This window comes from Dasypus novemcinctus, chromosome 26 (genome assembly GCF_030445035.2).
Source record: "Dasypus novemcinctus isolate mDasNov1 chromosome 26, mDasNov1.1.hap2, whole genome shotgun sequence".
Lineage (NCBI taxonomy): Eukaryota > Metazoa > Chordata > Mammalia > Cingulata > Dasypodidae > Dasypus > Dasypus novemcinctus.
The window spans coordinates 7,666,193-7,686,163 of record NC_080698.1 but is presented as its reverse complement, the minus strand read 5'-3'; the positions used below and the strand labels follow the sequence as shown (position 1 = coordinate 7,686,163).

The 19,971-nt window shown below is 67.3% G+C and overlaps 2 protein-coding genes across 3 annotated transcripts in view; one reads left to right on the top strand and one right to left on the bottom strand.

The window, feature by feature from the left end:
• PTH1R (parathyroid hormone 1 receptor) overlaps positions 1–1,653 on the bottom strand; it is a 23,220-nt gene extending 21,567 nt beyond the window's left edge. The window contains exon 1 of one of the 2 annotated variants that reach the window (XM_058288975.2): positions 1,519–1,653. The gene's annotated coding sequence lies outside the window, so the exon portion shown is untranslated. The remainder of the gene's footprint in view (positions 1–1,518) is intronic. The other variant, XM_058288979.2, reaches the window with a different exon arrangement.
• Positions 1,654–14,318: 12,665 nt separating this feature from the next.
• On the top strand, positions 14,319–18,780 carry MYL3 (myosin light chain 3). Its single transcript, XM_004449032.5, has 7 exons — positions 14,319–14,528; positions 16,217–16,244; positions 16,355–16,504; positions 17,214–17,387; positions 18,205–18,282; positions 18,378–18,420; positions 18,568–18,780. The coding sequence occupies exons 1-6, from the start codon at positions 14,391–14,393 to the stop codon at positions 18,404–18,406; spliced, it is 597 nt and encodes a 198-aa protein (XP_004449089.2). The 5' UTR covers positions 14,319–14,390; the 3' UTR covers positions 18,407–18,420; positions 18,568–18,780.
• Positions 18,781–19,971: the final 1,191 nt, after the last annotated feature.

Sequence of the window (19,971 nt, the reverse complement as noted above, 5' to 3'; positions counted from 1 at the left end):
CCTTTGCCTGATCCTCGTCCCCACCTCCTCCGTTACTGTGGATTCCGGGGCTGTCCCCTAGAGTGCGGGGGCTGCTTGGGAACAGGGACGGAGGCCCAGGTGTCCAGGAGGGGCACCCAAGGAACGTGGCTCTTCAGTGCTCTAGTTGGATGGTCTGTTCCTAAGTGACTCTGATCTGAGTTTTATGGTTCAGTGACCGCTCTGCTCCCCTGATGGAAAAGAACATTCATGGAGGGATTGGGGAGACTTGGAGGGAAATCCAGGGGCTGACCCCAGAAAGCATGAGGTTTGGAAGCAAAGGATATCTGCCCTCGGGAGGGGCAGGGGGTCCCCCTAGATGCCTCGGGTCCCTCTCAAGTGCGTTTCCCTCTTCCTCCTGCCATGCCTGAGAGGCTCCTGCTGGACGTTCCTCTGCAGTGGGGGGAGCCACTGGCCCCCCAACTTGCCCCCCCCGGGGCCTCTAGTTAAAGTGCCACCATGGGGTGGGGGTGTCACACATTAACCAGTAGCACCCTGGGGCCCCGGGGTCAGTTTCTGGTTGGTTGCAGGTCAGTTTCAATGGTGTTTGGAAAGACCTGGCTGGGGGGGCTGGAGCAGGGGGGAGCCCTGTGGGGACCCCCCTCCTGACCCCCAGGCCTGACCCTGGGAGGAGGAGCCGGGGCTGGCTCTGGCCCCCTCGCTGCTGGTGGGGAGCCTCAGGCCAGCCCGCCTCTGCTGCCACGGCCACTGGGAGGAGGGCTCGGGCCAAGGTACACAGGCCCTGGGGCCAGGGTGGGCACCAGGCGCCAACAGGAAAGCCGGGGCGCGGGCTCCGCAGCCTGGCCCCGTGCCCCCAGGAAAGCCCTCACCCCAGGCCGGGGCTCGCGGGCACCAACGCGGCCTCTCCTTCTGAGCTGCCGCTCTCCCCAACACTGGGCTCCAGCCTTCCCCCCAGATTCAGCCCAATCCCAGGCTCGACCCCGGTCCCAGCTGGGTTGCTTGCCTCTGATGACCCTGACCCCAGGCTGGGGCTGAACCCCGAGCCGGCTTCTACCCCGGCCTCCGCCCCAGCCTCCGCCCGGGTTCTAGGTCCCCCCCTGGAAGCTCTGCCAGGCAGGGGCAGGTAGGGGAGGGGAACCGCCAGGCCAGAAGTGAAGCAAGGTGCCACTTTTACGGCCATTTCGGCTGCTCATAACTACCCCCCGCCGGCGGTGGCACCGCAGCAGCTGGCCCGGCACCCCTCCCCTTGCAGCAGGACGCCCCGCTTTCTCCCTGCTCGGGAAGGCCAAGGAGGGGAGAGCCGGGGCTCAGGGACAGGAGCTCTGGCCAGGGCTGCCAGCAGCGTGGGCTTCCTGTCCCCACGAGCACGTGGCCACGGGCCCCCTGCTTCAGTGAGGCCAGGCCCACGGACATGGGGCCACGGAGGGCACCTCGCCCGCCCCGCAGCACAGCAGAGGCACGCACGCTCGCCCCGTGCGGGCTCCCAGCCCTGCCCACCCAGCCACGCTCAGGCCCCGGGGCTCCTCCAGACCCACTCACCTGACCCCACCAGGCCTTCCAGAGCGGGGCCTGGAGCCAGGGGCAGGCTCAGGTGGGCCACGGGGAGGCCATGGCAGGCAACGAGCAGCCCCCGTGGCTCTGGCTTGGGCAGAGAAAGGGAGAGAAGGCCTGAGTCGGAACTTTCACTTGAAAAGAAAAATTAATTATTTTTTACCAGGCCCTGCACTGGCTCTGGACTTTGTCCCAGACCCCCAGTGGGGGAGCAAAGGCAGGTCCAGGCGGGCCAGTGTTCAGGTACCCTGGGCTAGGCCCTCCCTCCACCCCCAGCGGCTCTACCTGCCAGGTGTCCCGGGCCAGCTCAGCCCCTCCGTTGTGCATGCCTCAGTGGTCCCCTCCAAGCTCTGCAGAGCCCCTCTCTGATATCAGCTCTTCTCTGTCTGCCTCTTCTCGATCTTTCCACGACTCAGGTATGTCAGGCCCTACCTGTGTCTTTAGTCAAGGTCAGGCGCCGGCTGGGGGCAGGTCACATGGTGGCACAGGCGGGAAACGGGGTCCGAGGAGGCCTGGCCTCCCTGCACCGGACACCCCAGCGGCTGCCACCTGGGAGAGATGCCAGGGCCGATTCTACCCCAGCCCTCGCCTGGAGCCCCCTGCAGCCCTGCAGCCACCCTGCCTCTGACTCGTAACCCCGGAAACGTGGGCTCTGGGAGGGGCCGGCCAGGCAGCCCTCTCTGGTAGTCCTCTTGGGCCCCCTGGGCCCTGCTGGAGCAGTTCAGGTCACCGAGGACAGGATAGCCTTTCTCCGTGTGGCAGAGGCGGAGTTGGACACCAGCGGGAAGCTGTGGACGACAGGGCAGAGGAGCTCCCTGCCCCACGCCGGGCCTGGCGCCTGAGCCCGGCCTGAGCCGGTTTACGTCTGGAGGTCCGGGCCGGGCCTGACAAGGTGTAATGATTCACATGCCGCCGACGCGCAGAGCATTCCAGGCGCGGCTCCCAGTGCCCGGCACGTGAGGCCGCTGGCCCCAAACTGCCCCCTGGCTGCCGGGGCCCGCCAGCTGAGGCACGTTCCCAGGGCCCCCGCCCCAGGGCTTTCCGGCACCGGGGGGAAGGCGTCGCACTTCATACCTTCCAAAGTGCCTCCTAGGTCTCGAGCCGGAAGGGAGCCAGGGAGCTTGTCAACACCTGGCCTCCACGTGGGGAAACTGAGCCCCGGAGAGCTGAGAGCAAATCACTGCAAGCAGCACTCAGAGGACTGCTCTGATGTTGTAGCTCCTAGACTCTCCTAGGTCACAGAGAAGGCTATTCCATGGCCGAGGCCAGTGGGGAACCAGGTTTCAGCTCTACAGGGCGGAGGGCAGCTGTGTCCAAGGCGAACAGGGTTCCAAGCTGGATGGACCCCTTCCTGCTCTCAGGCCTCAGCTTCTGATCCGCTATCAGCGCAAAGGGGTTCCGTAAAGCACCCAAGCGCTCGGGACTTCGGCTTGGACCTGAGCATCTAAAACCCGAGGGCTTCCCTCCGCTGGCGCCCCGGGGCGGCCTGGCCGGCCGGGCCCCTGTCCCTCCAGCGGGCCCCAGCCCAGGGCTCGGAGGGGCGAGTCTGGCCTCCAGCTCCGGGGACAGGAAGTCGTATTTGGTCTTGGGTCCTGGGAAAGGAGGAAGGGGGAGAATGGGAGCTCAGAGGCAGTCGTGTTTACTCGGGCCCGGCCCCTCCAAGCTCAACAGGCCCATTCATCAGGAGCCCCATAAACCTTTCGGGGCTCCCTGGGCTTCCGAGCGCCTGGAAGCCAGACCAGGCCGCTGTCCCCAGACTCGGCCGGGGCCCACGAGTGGAGTGGGACCCCAGACGGCGGGTGGGAACCCTGCGTGTGCCTCGGTTTCCTGGACCCTGTGCTGGAGGAACAGTTCCCACCCCGTGCGCCTTGGGGAGCAGTTGGGAGAGGCCAGGGAGGCCCTGGAGGCCAACGTGCTCCTGGGAAGGCCAGCGGGATGTCCCAGCTGCTTCCTCTCGGGCCAGGCCGCTGAGGACAGAGACTTCCCAGGGCATGTCCCCAAGCCATAAGGCCCTCGAGGCAATCTGGGGACCGCAGTGGCCAGAACAGAGCCGGCTCCGTTGTTGAGACCCCCCCTGTCCTTGGACCTGCCAGGGGTGGGCATGGGTGTGGCTGGGGGGCCCTCGTCCCCTTTGTCCTCACGTCCTCATCTGGCCACTGAGACATCTTTGTCAGGGGCCGAAACATCAGGATTTGGACAGGTCGTTGAGGCCCGAGGGACTGGGCACACCTGGGGGGGACACAGGGAGGCTCAAGTCAGCGCCCCCTCCCACGGCCCACAGCTGCGCAGGCTTTCTTTGGTTGGGTTAAGGCATCAGCCTCTGACCCCGAGAAATGGAGGGGAGGTGGCAGCCGTGTTTGGTGGAAAGAACCTTGACCTGGGTCTGAGCCGCCCCCCAAAGTCGTGTGACCTTGGGACGGTCCCGCCCCTTCCTCAGTTCCTCCAGCCAGGGCAGGTTGGAATGGACACGCGCCCCGACCGCTTTCACCCTGAAGCCCCGAGGCTGGGCCGCTGTGGGGGGCCCTCCCAGCCCAGCTCCCCTTCTCAGTGCCCTCACGCCCCGGCGACCTGGCCGGTTGCTGGGACCTGGTGGGGGCAAGAGAGGAGTCATGTTTCCCAGACGCCCTTCCCGGTGACTTCCTGCTTCAGTGGCTGTAAAATCCCCAGACGCCGGGTGGGTGCCCGGCGCGAGGGTCTGGGCCTCGGAATCCCCCCCGCCGCAGGCGCGCTGGGACACGTGACTCCGCCTGCCTCTCCCCCGCCGGCCTGGGCTGCTGCTATTTATAACCTTTAAGAGCTCCTGCCGACTGCAAAGTTTTCTTAAACTCAAAATATCACCGAGGTCCCGGGCACACGTTCCAGAGGCCCTGCGGTTTGAAGGGAGGAGGGGGCCAGGAAGGAAGAGGCGGGCGGGGTGGGGCTTAGCTCAGAGGCTGGGTCCCTGCTGGGGGGCTGGGGCAGGGCCCTTTCGCATGGGGCACCCCGAGGTCTCGACAGCCCAGCACTGTCTGGCTTCGAGGGGCCCTCTATGTGGGTGGTCCATGGTCACGCTGAGCCACTGGGGGCAGCTGGACCATCGCTCTGGGCCTCAGTTTCCCCTCATCCTGAGTACCACAGGGACCCTGGGGTGAAGCGATGAGCAGGTGGACGGGGACCCAGGGTTGGGCCCACCCGGCTGTCCAGCGTCCAGCACAGAGCCCGGCACCGAGGTGCTGCGGACATGGGCTGAAGCGGCCAGAGAGGGAAGCACTTTGGGGAAGCTGATGAAACTGCATGTGGGAATGCGACATCAGAGAGGGGCAGCGGCGGGCCAGGAGGCACCCAGCACGTCCGGCCCAAGTACCCAGTGCTTCTGAACGCCAGAGCCCTGCAAGGCTCCCGCCGGCTCTGGGAGAGGCTGCAAGGCCCAGCCTGGGGGCGGAGGGGGTGGCTGTCCCGGAGGAGGCTCCAGGGATCAGACGAGGGGCTCTCTGATAGCTCCAGCACCCCCGTCCCCCCGGGCTGGAGGGGCCAGGCCTGGCGAGGGCGGGGTGCAGCCCAGAGCCCGGCCCACTCCCCAGACCGGAACCAGAGGTCCCAAAGGCTCCAGACTCGGTTGTACTCTCTGGGCAGGCGGTGATCTCGGCCCCCCCTATGCCGGCTGGACCCCTTCCTTCTCTGCCATTCTGAGCAGTGTGGGGGGCGCAGAGGCAGGGATGGGGCACTGACCTCCAGGCCATCTGCTCTCCCCGTCCCCACCAGCAACCCCCTTCTCCACCCCTGCTGCAGGCTCCAGAAGCATTCCGGGCCCAACGAGCAGAACTGGGTCCAAGGTCAAAGAGCGGCCTCCCCCCCCACTCCAACTCAGTGGCTCCACGTCAAATTCCCGGCTCAAGCATGGCCCGACTCTTGGGGCCCAGAGGGGTGGGAAAGTGATGACCTGGAGGAGAGAGGAGAGGAAGGCGAGAGCGGGAAGTCATCAGAATGCTCGGCCTGGACGGGGCTGCTCTTTTGCTCTAACACCTTCCATGGCTCCCTTAGGCCCCTGGGGTCCTGAACGCTTGGACACCGACTGTGTGCTGGGCTGGGCATGGAGGCCTGGAGGCCTGGGGACCGGCTCGTGCCCTGCCTCATCCCGCTGCCCTGTTCCCCGAAGCTTCTGCAAGGGCTGGGCTTCTGTCCCCACACATTGCCCCGGCTTGCCCTTTTTCCCTTCTGGCTGCCCTTGAAATGTCCCCTCCTCCCTGAAGTCCTCCTGGACCTGCGCTCCTCACCCTAAGGACACTGGCCATTGATTAGGTGCATGTGTAGCGTCTGGTGTGAGTGCTGCTGCTCTGTCCCGGGAGGCCGTGAGCCCCGACGGCCGGCCTGGCCATCTCTGCGGCCCTGGCAAGGGTCCTCAATGGTAGGAAAAAATACCGGCTGGTCCTGCATCTCTGGGGGAGGAGACAGTTACTGGCTGGAGCCCTGGACATCCAAAACCCTGCCCTCCTCGTCTCTCAGTGGCTGTGGGCAGGGCCTCTACTTCCGGCCTCAGTTTCCCCTTAGGAGAGAACGGATCCCAGGATTTCAGAGGACCCTCCCCTCCCCAGGTTTCGGGACAGGGCCCTGTCGTTCATTGTTGGATAGTTCTCCGGCACGTTCTCGGAAAATCGGGAAGCAGCCCGGGGGGCCGGCTGGAGGGATGTGAGCCCACCTCTGGAATGGGAGCCCGAGGCCCGGAGGCCGGCCGGAGGACCCAGCCCAGGCCAGCCTCTGCCTTCCGCGGGTCACGGGGTGGGGGGGGCCACACGTGCTCTCTCTGAACCCTGAGGGGAGGTGGGGGCAGAGGCGGCGGGGGCTCCTGGCAGCCACAGGTGGGCAGTTGCTCTGGGTGGTTCACGATCCCGAGCTGCGTAGCACGGTGAGTGCAGGCCCGCACGGGGGGCTGGGGCATGCTGGGGAGGGGGCTGGGGCGCTGCTCCGGCCTGCCCTAGCATCTCGGCTGTCCCCCTCTTCTTCATCCAAGCCTCTCAGACACAACCCCTGTCCCTGAGCCCCGGCTCCAGACCCCATGAGCCCCCTCGCGGCAGTGTCCACGCTGGCTCTCTGCAGAGCTGGTACCTGGCACCACCCTCCCACCTGGGTGTCCCTGGGTGGTCCAAGGGGCCAAGTCACAGCCAGCCCCTGTGGACCCACCTGGGCTCCTCGCCTTCCTGCCTGTGCTCACAGCAGGGCAGGGGAGACCTGGTGTGATGGGCTTGGGGGCAGTGGCCACGCCACATCCCTGGGTCCCTGCTGTCCCCTGAGCTGCTGGGGGGAGCCCCCAGCCCTGCGGTGGGCCCCAGGCCTCGAGACCAGCCTGATGGGGACTCGCCTCGCCCCCAGCCGTCCCTGTGTCCCTTTCACCCCCCACCGCCTGCTCCGAGGTCCAAGATCTGGGAAAGGAATGGGTCGGGAGCCTTCCAGAGTGTCCTTTCCCACGAGACCAGAGCCCTGACCCAGGCTTTATCTGGCCTGCGCCGGCCAAGAACAACACAGATGCTGAGGCCGGCGAGCCCTCAACCTAGGGGTGCAACCCCCAGCCCAGCTGCCCCGCGCCGGCCCCTGCGTCCCCCTCTGTGAACGGGAGGGGGCCGGGCGGGCCCCACAGGGGGTGGAGGACGGGGCAGTGGGGAGGCCCCGCCGCCTGGACACACCTGCTTGCGTAAGGGGGCATGCACACTCAGCCGCGCTCCTTCCCCCTGCCCCTAACTCCCCCCGTCCACAGCCCTGCACCTTTTGAACTTGTGCGTTGCGGGGGGGGGGGGATATGGGGAGCAGGTGGATGTGCGTGCACACACACACAAAGGCGAGTGTGTGCAAGTGTGCACAGCCCACATGCCTACCCACAGATGTGTGTACCCAGGTGTGTGCACGCCGTGGGGGGTTCCTGTGCGTGTGCACAGTCACACTTCAGCGTGGCCCCTAGGACCAGGGGAAGGGGCCTGGGTGTCTCCAGACCCCGGCGGGGGCCGTTTGTCTGCTTGGGGCTCCTGAGTATGCACACGCGCGGGTGCTTTGGCCGCAGCCAACCTGGGGAGGTGAGTGGGTGTATAAATACCCACACAGGCAGGTACCGGAATCCGACCCCAGCTATTCCTGGCTGGGGACTTGGGCCATTTTTAACGCAGCGTCCACGCCCGGGGCCACAGAGGGCTTTTGTGTGGCCACCAGAGGCCAGGCCACAGCGGGGTGGGGCAGGGCGGGGACAGTCCTGGGTCTGGCGGGGTCACCACAGCTGGGGACGGCATCGCCACGGTCACCTCTCGGCCTCTTCTCAGCCTTCACTTCCTGTCCCCTGCGTCGTCCCTGTCCCCCGCGTGGCTTTTGTTCCCCTCACTGCGCTCCCCGAGCCCGTGGTGTTCTCGTGTCCCACAGCCCACTCGTCCACCTGGTTGGAGGGGGACTGGGAGGCGAGAATGAATCCGCCTTGCTCTTGGCACAGAGGTGGGGTTAGGGCGAGAAGCTTCTGGAAAGCCCCCTTTTCCCTCGTCCCCTCCACAGCCCCCTCTCCTCCCTGCTCCTGAATTTCTCCTTCCCTCTGTCTCTCCCAGCCTGCCTCTGTCTGGGTGGCACCCATGCTCCACGATGGCCCAGGGGAGCTGGTCCCTCCTCGCAGCCAGCGCCAACTGTTTGCCCACGACACTCGGTCCATCCGCCAACAGCCGCTCAGTTCAGACTCCCCTCAGGCTGGCCGGTGGTGCCCCTGCTAGCTGTGCTTGCAGTTTGGAGTGAATCGGCCATTCCGGAGAGGCTGCGTCCACACGTCCCCAGCCTGCGCCCCGCCAGCAGACGAGCAGGGTCGCAGACGCTGGTGCATGTCCAGGAGCAGCCAGGCGCGCTCTGACAGGTGGCCTCCGCCCTGTGCCCAGGGGACCCTGGGAGCACACAGGCTGCACGCGCCCACACGCGGTCACACCCCCGTGCCCACGGTGACACGTGGAGATGGACCGCCTGACCGGCCGGCCACACCCACAGCCACGCCTCGTGCCACGGTGGCAGCGTCTGCGCACCCTCCACCCTATCTGGGGAAACCGAGGTCTGGGGAGGGCAGAGTGGGGTGCAGGGACCAGAGCTGAGCAGAGCCTCCTGCCCCCCCCCCCCCCGGCAGCACCTCTCCTCTGTGGCCGGCTCGTGGCGCACCCTCCCACCGCCACCCTCAGCCTAGGCGGGGGCTCTGGTCATCTCGGGCCACCGCGAGCCCCGGCAAACCTCCGCAGCGGCTCCCAGACCCCATCCTAAAAGGGGATGCGCTTTTTTTTCCCCTCCAAGGACAATAAATATTTGCTCTTTGGGAAACTGCTGGTGGGAGAGGACAGGGTTTGGCCCAGAGGCGGGGAATGTCCAGAAGGCCGCGAGCCGTGCAGGGGGAGGCGCGGGGCCCCGGTCAGGACGTGGGGCCAGCAGGCAGAGCCGGGGACGCGGGGGCCCTGGGCTGCACCCCCTGCCCTCTGACCCCAGCCCCAGGCCCTCGTTTTCTCAGCTTCCCTGGCCTCCTGCCACCCCGGGCCCCTCTAGCCCAAACCCACTTCCTCCTGCTCCCATCCGCTTCCATCCGCCCCCCACCCCGGCCCCTTCCCCCGCGCTACGCAGGACACGGGGTCCCACCTTGCGTCTCCCTCCAGACTAACTGCGGGGCACTAGACCGGCCCCCCGGAGCAGGCCGCGCTGCCCAGCTGGGCCTCCTTCCGCGGCGGACCCCCATCCTGCCCCCTGGAGGTCCCGGCCCCTGGAGGCCCCTGCCTACCCAGCCCTCCTTCCTGCTGAATCGGGCTCCCAAATATAGCGGCCGTGGCCGCAGCTGGCCAGGACACCGCAGTCCCAAGCGTCAGTCCTGGGCCGGGATCAGAGGGGCAGGAGCTGATTATAGGTCCCTGGGCCAAACCCAGGGCTCGGCTGCCAGCCCGCTGGGCCCTGCCACCTCCCCCGGAACCACAGGCCTGGCGCATCTGGGCCCGTCAGCACAGCGGGCGCGGGGAGGGGCCTGCCCCAGCACAGAGTTGTCTGTGTGCGGTGTGGGGGTGGTGAGGACGAGCCGGGCCTCCGGGGCAGGGGCTGGCCTCCGCACCCAGGCTCCCGGCATTCCACCCGCGGCCGTGGGATGGGGTGGGGAAACTGAGGCCCGGAGGAGCAGGGACCGGCTTCCCAGCACAGGGCAGCTCCTGCCTCCCCTCGGGCACTCCTTCCCACCTCCCCAGGCCTGGGGCTAGGCCTCCGGGAAGCCGGCCACATCCTGTTGGTGGCAGAGCAGTTCTGCTGGGAAGTCCTCCTTGGGGTCGGACGTGCACCCAAAGTTCCAGGGGCAAAGGATGGGGCAGAAGTCCATCTCCTCCTCCAGTTCCTGGTGCCTTGCCTCGGGCCACTTCTGGCTGGAGTTGCTGGGTAGAGCCCTGTCCCCCCTGGGGGCCTCGGTCCCCTCGTCCGTGCGGCAGGGCGGGGGCCCTGCGCGGGGTCTGCCTCTGCGGGCACGCAGCACACGGCGGTGGGCTCACGTCCGTGTGGGCACACACGTGTGCCTGGGGGCGTGCGCCGGGCCTGCCCACGCCCGGTCGGGGTCTCCGGGACCTGCCACACGGCACCGTCTGACCTACTTCTGAGCTCTGGGTCTGGCCCAGGCCGCGTTCTCGACTCCTCCGGGAAGTGTGGGCCTGCGTCCCAGCCCAGGGGCCGTGGGCCAGGAGGGGCGGGCCGGGGCAGGCCGGGCGGCCCGTGGAGCCTGCGGCCGCCGGGACAGGGCACGTGGGGAGCTGCCCCTGCCCTCCTGGGCCCGGGGGGCAGCCAGGCCGCGCCCCGCCCTGCTGCCGCCTCCACGTGGCCGCCACGCTCTGGCGCTTGCAGGGTTCTTGCTCGTAAAGAATAAAGACACTGGCTCCTGCGAGCGCCACCCGGCCCTGCCGCCTGCCCATGCCCCCTGCCCCGGGCCGCCCGCCCCCGCAGCAGCAGGCCGTGCCGCTGGCAGCCAGCCCCTGCCCGGGCTTGGGGCTGGGGTCCTGGGCTTGGCGGTCTGGGTCAGGGTTTCTCTGCCGGAACCTGGGCCTGCGCCCCAGCCTGGTCTCTGTCCCTGCGTTTAGGTTCTGGGTTCCGGGTTCTGGGCCAGGCGTTCAGATGCTGGTTCTGAGCCTGGAGTCTGGATGTGAGTCCTGGGGTCCGAGTTTGGAGTCCCCGGTGCAGAGTCCAAATGCCGGGTGGCATCCCTTCTGCGCCCCCTGCTGGCTTGTCTCAGCGGCCAAGGACAGGCCACTGCACTTTAGGCTGAGGAGGCTCTCCGAGGCCGGGCAGGGGAGGGGCGGGGGGAGCAGGCCTGGGGGGCAGTCAGAGGAGGGGCAGGGGAGCAGGCTTGAGCGGGGGGGGGGGGGAGAGGAGGGGCAGGGGGAGCAGGCGTGAGTCGGGGGCCTAGGGGGTGCAGAGGAGGGGCAGGGGCAGGCCTGAGCTGGGGGGGGGGCAGAGGAGGGGCAGGGGGAGCAGGCGTGAGTCGGGGGCCTAGGGGGTGCAGAGGAGGGGCAGGGGCAGGCCTGAGCTGGGGGGGGGGGCAGAGGAGGGGCAGGGGGAGCAGGCCTGAGCAGGGGAGGGGGGGAGCAAAGGAGGGGCAGGGGCAGGCCCTGAGAGCCGCAGAGGCAACCAGAGCTCCCGGGGGTCAGTGGGCAGTGCCGTCCCCCAGGTCCCCACACCCCACTCTGGGGCTGGGGCTTGGTGAGGGGTTCCAGCACCCCTGTGCGAGGTGGTACACTGTGATGCTTGGGGCATGTGTCTGTACACTTACTGAGTGCTTAGTGTGTACCAGGCTCTGTTCTAGGCCCTGGATGGCGGATAGATGTGCACATCCATGGACCAGGCCACGACTCAGGGCCTGGGGCTGGGGGGAACGGAGGGGGCCGGCCCCCTAGGCCCTGCAGACAGACTCGGGCTGGACCTGGGAGAGAGACATGAGCGTCAGGCCCTGGTGGGGCCTGTCCCTGAGGCCCACTCCCCACCCGGTCCTGCTGGGGGTCAAGGGCACTGGCTCTGCGAAGGCGTGGTTTGTTGTGGGGGGGGGCGGGCTCTGGCCTGACCCCCGCAGAGGCTGGGCATTAGCCGTAGCTTTCAGGGTGTGGGCTGGGCCCTGGGATGCGCTGCCAGGCCCCAGGCCCTGCTGGGGCCCTGGTGGGGTGTGGACGGCTCTGGGCACCCTGTCCCGCTGCGGAACCACAGCTGCTCTGGGCACAAGGGACGGGCCCGAGGCGCTCCCCGCCAACGCACGCACACTGGCAGGGAGGTGACCCTGCTGTGGCTCAGGTGGGCTGCGCGAGCTTGCGCTTCCTGTGCCGAGGTAAACTGAGGCCGGGAGGCCCATGCCACTACCCCCCCATTCAGTCTGATGTCCTGTGGTTCCCAGGGGACGGCCGCTGTGTGGGGGTGAAAGCCATGGGCGGGGGATCAGGCGTCCCCCTGCAAGTGGGGGCAGGTCTTCCCGGCCGTCCCCGCGGCTGGCTGGGCCTGTGGGGTGTCCAGGGCCAGGTGTCCTGAGGGCCACGGGCTCCCGCGGTGTGTCCCCTCCTGGTGGTCTCCTTCTCCGGCTGACTCTGTGGAGCCCCCTCCCCTTTCTTTCTCAATGCTGTTGCCAAACATCTGGAAGAAAAGTGAAAAACTCGCCCGCCCCTCTCCCCCCAGCCCGGAGGCTGTCAGATTTCCAGATGTGGAGCTCTGCCGTCCAGATGAGGGAGGAATGTCCCCGGGCCCTGCCGGGAGGCGTCCTGGCTCCGGCTCAGACGCTGACCCCTGAGCACGGGCCAAGTGACAGGATGGGAGAGCCCTTGGGCCCAGTAGGAAGGCGGCTGGGGGACCCCCGGCAGAGGCCCCCGCAAATCCTCCTCAGCTCTGGCCGCAGCCCCCGTCTACACCCCGGAAACCCCCCCGGGGCCAGTAGGGGGGGCACTGCCTCTGAAGTTTCTATCAAAGGCTCCAGGCACTCAGAAATATCCAGAAGCACCTCCTTCCCAACCCCCGGGCCTAGAGGCTGGGCAGGAAGGGGAGCCCAATGTGTGTGCAAGATGTCCCCCCAGCTCTGGGCCCGGGGGACCTCAGGCCACCTGGGTGTCCCACCGCCCGCCTCCTCCCTGAGTGGTGTGTGCCATCTGCCAAGGGGGGGCCGGGGGTGGGCGCTGGGGAGTGACACCCACCAGGTCCCTGGGATCCCTCAGATCCAGAGCCTCGCAGGGCAGGGGGCGGTGGGCACCGCACCAGGGGCGTGTCCCGGAGGAGGGGGCAGTGGGGCTGAGCCAGGAGCGGCCGAGCGGAGCGGGGGCCTGTACAAAGGGCTGCCGGGGAAAGGGGTCACGGGGGCGGTGGAAGGGGCAGGAGGGAGCCGGGGGGACCTTGAGAAGCCGCCTCGGGCCAGGCGGGCCGGCAGGGCGGGTGACTGCCCCGAGACGCCCACGCTGCTCCCTCCCGGGCCACCCCTTGGGCCCAGGGCTCCAGCTGCAGCTGCTTGAGAGACAGACCCTCAGGATACTTCTAAACCCCAGACGCAACACACAGAATACCCACAGCCGTACACAGAGACACACACACACAGACGCAAAGACAGACATGCAGAGACGCACGAGAGACACACAGAGACATAGAGATGCACACAGAGACACACACAGAGACACACAGAGAGACACACAGACATAGAGATGCACACAGAGACACATAGACGCACACAGAGACACATACACAGAGATGCACAGACACGCAGAGACGCACGAGAGACACACAAAGAGACAGAGACACACAGAGATGCACACAGAGGCACACACAGAGACACACAGAGATGCACAGAGACACACAGAGATGCACACAGAGACACAAAGACACAGACGCACACAAGAGACACACAGAGACGCATAGAAGACACACAGAGAGACACAGAGATGCATACACATACACACAGAGACACACACAGAAACACACACAGAGACACAGACACACACAGAGACACACAGACACACAGAGATGCACAGAAAGACACAGAGAGATGCACACAGAAACACACACACAGACATAAAGACACACAGATGCACAGAGAGACACACAGAGATGCACAGAAGACACACAGAGAGACAGAGATGCACAGAGACACACAGAGATAGAGACACACAGAGACACACACAGGCTTGGGCACGTGTACAGACACACAGAGAAACACACAGGGACGCACACAGACTCGGGCACACGTGCACACCTAGATACAGGCACACAGAGACAACACCCACGTAATCAGAGGCATGTCGCCCAGACACACACACACATGAAAACACGCAGACCCCATCCACCAACGACACAAAGATACACACAGGCCATCCCCCCCACAGAGACCTGCACACACATAAAAACCCAGACACCCCCGGCTGGACCCACGCATGGACGCAGACACACACGGAGCCACACACCCGGACGCGCGTGGGCAGAGGCACAGGAGCTCCCCTGCGAAGGGCGGTTTAGCCCAGCAGGGCCCAGGCCATCCCACGCCTGCCCATCCAGCACGGTGCGCGGCACACACGCTGTGCAGCCTTCCCCACCGCCCACTAGTCGACCCTGTGCATCGCTGTGCTTGTGAGTGTGAGTGTGTGTCCAGCTCCCCTCCCCCGCCCCCCCAACAGGTGACTGGACGGCACCGAGAGCCCTCCCTCTCCCCAGCCCCATTCCTGAGCCTGAACAATGCCCCGAAATAGCCCCTGAGCCTGGCCAATGGCCTTTTATGGCCCTGTCCCATTGTGCACGGTGGGGTGGGGTGGGGTCACGAGCTGCCCTGAGGGATAAAGGTCCCGCTGCTACCGGAGGCTCGCTCACCTTCCCCCTGCATCCTTCTCTCCACCTCCCTCTCTGTGCTCCCAGCCCCCATGGCCCCCAAAAAGCCGGACCCCAAGAAGGACGATGCCAAAGGCGCCAAGGCGGCCCCAGCCCCTGCACCAGCGCCAGCGCCCGCGCCTGCACCCGAGCCCCCCAAGGAGGTGGAGTTCGATGCCTCCAAGATCAAGGTACGTGTGGGTGCTGGCCCGGCAGGGAGGGGCAGCCTCCAGAGAGTGCGCTCCCAGGGGAGCCGCCTGCTTCGTGGTGCAGCGAGGGCCAGCCCCGGGGGGCTTCGGGCAGAGGCTGCTGCCGGGACGTGTTGGGGCAGGGGCGGCGCATAAACGCCAGGATGGAGGCTGGGCTGGGATTTTTTGGAAACTGACTCCCTGGCCCCTCTGCACAGACCCCTCACTGCCCTGGGGAAACTTTGCACCCCTGACCCCGGGAACTTCCCAGTCTGGTTGTGGGGACCCAAGTCCGGGCCAAGTGCTTCGGGGTGAACAGGGTGGGGAGAAAGGGGCAGCAGGGCCCCTGCCCAGGGGGTCACCCTCAGCCCTGCGAAGGTCACTGAGCCTCAGCTGCCAGGTGGGGAAACTGAGGCACGGCTGTGTAGGGACGCTCCGAAGGCCACCGGGGGGCCGGCCTCAGATTTCCTGGCAGGAAGTCTCTCCCAGAGTCTAAACTTGGAGGCTGAGCGGTGACTCCCACCTGTGGCATCTGCACAGCGGCACGCGGCCTGCGCCAGCCGGCTAGCCGGTCTTGGCTGGCCTCCGGCTGCTGCCTCCCGAGGGGCCCTCCCCCCTCCCCTGCACGCCCAGCGAGACCTGCACCCCACCTGCTCGTGAGCCCTTCTTCCAGCATCTACATCTACCCGCACCCCTTCGTTGCCCCCAGTCTCGGCGTGGTCAGCTGTGAAATGGGACGAGATGCCCCCCTGCAGGGCTGGGAGCCGTTTTCAGCCGGTGCGCTCTGTCCTCAGGCTTCCTGGGCCCCCAAATCCCCAGGCCCCAGGACCCTGGCAAGGGCCTGACCACCTCAGGGAGGGTCCCGTGGTGCATTGTCCAGTCTGGCCCCTCACCCCGGGCTGCAGGTGAAGGGACAGGAGGGCTTTGCCAGGGGCCGGAGAACGCAATCCCAGCAGGCTTCCTGGTGGAGAGAGCTCTCAAGGGCTAGCTCTTCCCCACACTGAGCTGAGCCAGGAGGGACAACCACGGGCCGGGGGGTGTGTGGGGGGGTGGCAGGGGCGGGGCGTCCCTCTGCGCTGGTGAGCACCATGGAGGCGGGTGGCAGTGGAGGGAGCAGCGGTGGGACAGGCGCCAGTCACGCCCCCTCCCCAGAGCACCCTTGCTTGGAGTGACCTTGACCTTGGGGCGAGTGGCTGCAGTGGTAAAAATAGACCTGGTATGGGGTGGGGAGGGGGCCTCGGCAAACACTCCCGGCTCCGCCCTGGCCCCACGCGGTGCGGGGATCCGAGGACCCCGTAGGCCGGCTGGTGGGGATGTGAGACCCCCGCTCGGGCAAGGCCATGGGAGCGGCCCGTGCCCGCCAGGAGGGGCCCCAGGGCCTTGTGAGGGGCAGATGCGCGGAGGCACACGCGCGGGCACACCCTCCGTGGACGCGCGCCTTCACGGCCCCGCCCCGCTCCCCCCTGCCTCCCCGGGGCCTCCGGCTCGCGTGAGGGCGGCGAAGCCCACCTGGGTCAGGCCTGGTGGCTTCAGACACACCGCACCGCGACCCCAGTGTCCGCCAGGACGCGTGGCCCGAGGCCCGAGGCCTTGCGTCAGGTGCTGCGGCGCGCGCCAGGCGGCTGCGGGGGCGCGGGGCGGCTGCGGGGGCGGGGGGGCCAGGCGCTCTCAGTCTCCCGCTCACCTTTCAGATCGAGTTCACGCCAGAGCAGATCGAAGGTGAGCGCGGGCGTGGGCCGCGGGGCGGCAGCGGGGGTGCGGGGCGGGCCCTGCGCGGGGCGGGGCGGGGCTCTTCCCGGGGGCGCCCGCGTGCCACGCCCCTCCCGCAGAGTTCAAGGAGGCCTTCATGCTGTTCGACCGCACGCCCAAGTGCGAGATGAAGATCACCTACGGGCAGTGCGGGGACGTGCTGCGGGCGCTGGGCCAGAACCCCACGCAGGCCGAGGTGCTCCGCGTCCTGGGGAGGCCCAAGCAGGAAGGTCGGTGCCCCCGCCCGGGCCGCGCCAGAGCCAGCGGGGGGGAGTGCGGGGAGGGCTGACGCCGGCGGGAGCGTGAGGACCCCCCTCTGGCCTGTCCCGACACCCCGCCCCCGCCTGTCCAGGCGAGGACACCGAGGCGGCCGCAGGGGATGCCGGCCAGGTGACCACAGCGACCGCCTGCCCCACGGGCAGCGCCTGACACCCAGCCCGCGCGGCGCTGCACCTGGCGCTGCCTCTCCGCGGGTCACTCCATTCCCTCACACCAGCCGCACCCCCCAAGCGGCAGGGGGTGGCCTGGCTTTGCCGCCGGAGGGGAGAGACACCCAAGTCCCACCTCAAAGGGGTCAAAAGTCCCAAAGAAGGTGTCTGATTGGCCAGATGCCCCTGACCACAGACGGCAGGATGGGTGGGGTCCATGAGAAGGTGACCTTCTGGAAGGGCCCTTTCCCCAAAGTAAAAACGGGGTGCCTGACAGACCCCACGGCGGTGCCAGTGCCACCGACTCTCCCTGGGGACAGCGAAGGACCTAGGAACAGTGCTTTGCTCGGTAGACTGTAAAGTGCATGGTGATGGTGGGGTGCCTTGTGAACAGCAAACTGGGTGTAGAACTTCTCGGGGACTGTTCGAGGGGTTCCGCAGGATAAGGCATGGGGGTGGGGGTGCCTGTCCCCCGCCCCCCGCCCCGGGACTCAGGCCCCCCTCCCTGCAGAGCTCAACAACAAGATGATGGACTTCGACACGTTCCTGCCCATGCTGCAGCACATTTCCAAGAACAAGGACACAGGCACCTACGAGGACTTCGTGGAGGGGCTGCGGGTCTTCGACAAGGAAGGCAACGGCACCGTGATGGGCGCCGAGCTCCGCCACGTGCTGGCCACGCTGGGTGAGGGCAGCCCCCGTCCGCCCCGCTCCTGCCCGAGGACGGCCGGGATCCCGGGGGCAACCTCCCCACCGGGCCACGTCGCGTCCGTGGAATGGACGGGGTGACTCCGGCACGGTCCTCGGAGAACGGCTCTGGGACGGCCGGGCAGGAGGGTCCTGACCCCAAGGGCCACAGCGGCTGTGGCCGGGCCGGGCCCCCGGGCGGGCATCCCGAGGGCCCTGATGGCCGTGGGCACCCCCCACGCCCCAAGCGCAGGGTCAGGGGCCGGGCCGGCAGGGCCGCCGCCTCCCCGAAGCAGCCTTCTCCTGCAGCGCGCGTTTATGGAGTGATGACTGTGCGTGGCCTCTCCTGCTGGGGTGGCGTTTGTGTGCGGGCTGGAGAGGTCGTGGGGCGGGAGCGTCCCCTGAGCAGTGCAGCGCGCTAAAGCACGCAGGCTGGTTTGGGGCGCAGTGTGGCGTCTCGTCCCCAGCTCCACTCTGCGGGTCCTTCTGGCTTTAAAGGGCCACCCCGAGGGCCTGCCTCTGGCCCCCTCCTGCTGGGGGAGCCCCTGCCAGCCTGGTGCGGACGGTGGGTGGTGGGTGTGGGGGACCTGAGCCCCGCGGCGAGGGGGGGGGAAGGCGGGGAGTGCTATCATGGACAGGGCCCAGCCTGGCGGGAGCCCCGGGCCGCGCCCCGGGCCCCTTCTCGGCTCCTTGCTGCGTGAGCAACGAGGGCCCTGCCGGAGGAGAAGCGTGGGGTCCCCCGCCATCCAGAGGGGCTCGGCGGGCCCCCAGCCCGTCGCACCCGGCGGTGCCGAGCAGCCTCCCCCCGCCCCCAGGTGAGAGGCTGACAGAGGACGAGGTGGAGAAGCTGATGGCCGGCCAGGAGGACTCCAATGGCTGCATCAACTACGAAGGTGGGCCGGGGGTCCGCGGGCCGGCGAGCGCGGGCACGGCCCCTGGGCGGCTCCCCCTGCTCGGGCCCTGCCGCTCACTCTCCCCCTCTTTCCAGCGTTCGTGAAGCACATCATGTCCAGCTGAGGCTGACCGCCCGGGTGAGAGCCCCAGGCCCCCCCCAAGCCCCGCTGCCACCTCCGCAGCCCCGGGCCCGCTGTCCTCCTCTGTGCCACCCGCCCCGCTCCACCTCCTGTGCCGCCCCGACGACCCCGCCCCCTGGAACCTGTGCCTGCCTTTGTCCTCAGGGACCCCCAGGAGGCCAGGCTGGGGACACCTCCTCTCCCGTTCCTGACGCTGTCCCCAGTGGCCTGACGTGGGAAGGAGGGGAGCCTGCTGGAGACCCACACACCAAGACCTCCCTGCACAGCTGTCACCCTCAGCCCCCAGTGGCTGCCCTTGCCTGGGGTGGCCGCTCTGTCCCCACCCCGAGGGCCTCAGGAATAAATGGCTTCCTGGCATCTTTCCTTCCTTCCATCCTCCCTTCCCTCTCCCTGTGACCTTTCGGTTGACCTCTGTCATATCTGTAGACCACACACGGCGAGCCCTGGACAAAAGGAGGGGTCACTCTGAATCTGGCCTCCTTGCTCAGCCCATCAAAACTGTGCAAACCCTCTGAGCCCCACCCAGCAGGACGCTGGGGTGCGAGGGGGCTGAGCTAGGGGGGGCCGGGGACCCCCTCTCGCTCTCACCCGCCCCCTCACCTTTTGGAGACGACTGCCGTGTGGTAGCCACCGGGAGACCAAGAGCACTCTGACGCCTCGTCCAACAGCCAGGATGGGGCACCACCCAGAGTCACCCGTGTCAGGGGAGGGGAAACTGAGGCCCAGAGCAGAGACTGGCCTCACCTGCGTCACGCTAGGAATGGGCAGCCGGGCAGGCACCCACCCTGTCCCCAGGCTTTCAGAGCCGAAGGGGCCTTAGACCTCTGCGCTGGCTCAGATAGGGAAAACAAGGCACATGTGCCTGCAGGGTGGCTCCAGACCAGAGGCGGTGGCTTTGCTGGGGGGCATGTGGGGTCTGCCAGTGGGATCCTCAGCAGAAGACAAGCAGGCCGTCCTGCAGCGATGGGAGGAGCACACTCCTGCCCGCTTCCCCCCACCCTGCTCGCCTGGGGCCTTGGAGCCAATGGGAAGAGTCAGGGAAGGCTTCCTGGAGGAGGTGACCCCCGTGGATTTGATGGGAGGAAGTGCAATGCCCTGCAGAGGGGCTGAGGGAGGTCAAGGGCTCAGAATGGGGTGTAGCCACAAGCACCCAGCAGGTCAGGGGGACGGGGACGCAGCGGGCGTGCCTGCCTGTGATGTGGGTATGTCGGTGTGCAAGGGTGAGTTCAAAGTGCAGGGCTTATCCTGCCCGTGGGTGCTGGGGTGTGTGAGTGTGACAATATACGTGTGAAGTGCCCAGAGCTCTTCCTTGGAGAAAGCGGTCAAAGTCTGTGCCCTCACGGAAGTCACAGAGAACAAACCACACAAGGCACCAAACTAAAAAGTGTGTCAAACAGTGCTAAAGCGGAGGAGGGACGTAGAGCAGGGAAGGGGCTATGGAATGTGTGAGAGGGTGTGTGTGAGTGGGGGGTAGCGGGCCTGTCAAACAATGAGGTGTGTGAGTACGCGATAAAGCGATACTAGGCAGAGCCTTAAAGGAGGGGAGAG